At 39.0% G+C, this 1,491-nt stretch overlaps 1 protein-coding gene across 1 annotated transcript in view; it reads left to right on the forward strand.

Annotated features, from left to right (window-relative positions):
• LAMA3 (laminin, alpha 3) overlaps positions 1-1,491 on the forward strand; it is a gene marked incomplete at both ends in the record, with an annotated part of 74,806 nt that overhangs the window by 39,259 nt on the left and 34,056 nt on the right. The window contains one exon of the mRNA XM_010133179.1: positions 530-643. Coding sequence (XP_010131481.1) covers positions 530-643 — 114 coding nt within the window. The remainder of the gene's footprint in view (positions 1-529; positions 644-1,491) is intronic.

Here is a 1,491-nt window from a genome sequence, read left to right on the forward strand (position 1 = left end):
TGCTTTCCCTGCCCATGCCAAGCAAGAACCGGGTTTTAACGTATGAGTTACTATCTTCCTGGTGTAGGCTAACAAACTTCATGTCTCTGGCTTCATTCATAACGATCCTCTGGTTCAAGTCTCTCTTTAAACCCAACTTTGATCTGGCAGGCTGTGCTCCTGTGACCTCAATAGCAGCTGCTTCCCAGGTCTCTGGGGCAAGCACATACTTGGAAATTAGGCTGCTGTGTTTTCTTGTATTGTGTAGCTCTGTCTCAGCGTAGCTTTGTATAGCTCTAAGTAGACTTATTGTGGAAGTCATGATGAATTCATGTAAAAGATATCTCATCAGAATTATTTCCAAGGAAGTCACCGTAGTTAAATCAGTATCAATTAATATCACCATGGGCTTAGAAGAGTTTGCAAGGAAATGTACACCTCCATCACTCCCTGGAAATGGCAAACAATTTCAAGATATGCTTCCCATAACCCATAAAACTTTCTTTCTACCAACACTCACTAGTTTTTTTACTTACTGCTTTCTGTCTAGGAATGTGGCCTTGGATTTTATCGTGAGAATAAAGGATTATTTACTGGACGCTGTGTCCCCTGCAACTGCAATGGAAATTCAAATAGCTGTCAAGATGGAACTGGAAAATGTATTGTAAGTAACTACTAACGTTCAAGAAATTAATTGGAAAAAAAGGAGAAAAATACATTTACGTTACTGAATATGGACTTATAGAGTATTGTTAAATTCCAAGCAACTAAAAATAATCCTTACATGCCTCATTCTCTATATCTTGTTCTGTTAATGAGTGTAAGTTGCATACACTTACATGTACGTATAATGTATCTGTGGGTGATGAGGATAATTTGTGTCCTTGTTTTTGCTTTCTTCTTTCCTCTGTAATTTTTGTTAGCTCGTGGTACAAAAAGACACCAAATTAGTACATAAGTAAATGTTTGCAGGTTTTTTTAATAAATGTGGGTCTTATCCTGACATATGCAGTCCTTAGTGTTACACACTAGGGTTTGCGAATGCTGACAAATATCCCATTCATGCATAGCATAGCCTTTGCAGAACCTCTTGTTTAATCAGCATCACGAAAGGTCTACTCATCTTAATCTTCAGTTAGATGGATTAAAAAATACTGGAATAGATAAGATGAGGGGATAAAAGTTAGATAATTTCAGCTGTTACAGAAGGTACAATGGGGCATATTTTTCTCCCTGGCACACTGTCTTAAACCCAGAGCAGCCTCATGGGAGTGGGTCAGCCTTTGTAGCAATGGAAGCATGACATTTTGCCAGCTGCGCTTCCCCGGCTTCTATCTGTCATGCTTCTTTGAACAGTTTGTTCTGAAAACTTCTCACTTGAAAACTTTCCACTAATTTTTCACTTACTGTGTAAATAAGAATCTTGCCAACATCTTTCATGGTCTGTCTTCTCAGTTGTTTCTTCCTTGTTTGAGCTGCGTCCATTCTGCCTGCGGTGCCTTCCTGCACGTT

This window comes from Buceros rhinoceros, unplaced genomic scaffold, assembly GCF_000710305.1.
Source record: "Buceros rhinoceros silvestris isolate BGI_N320 unplaced genomic scaffold, ASM71030v1 scaffold1223, whole genome shotgun sequence".
NCBI classification, from domain to species: domain Eukaryota; kingdom Metazoa; phylum Chordata; class Aves; order Bucerotiformes; family Bucerotidae; genus Buceros; species Buceros rhinoceros.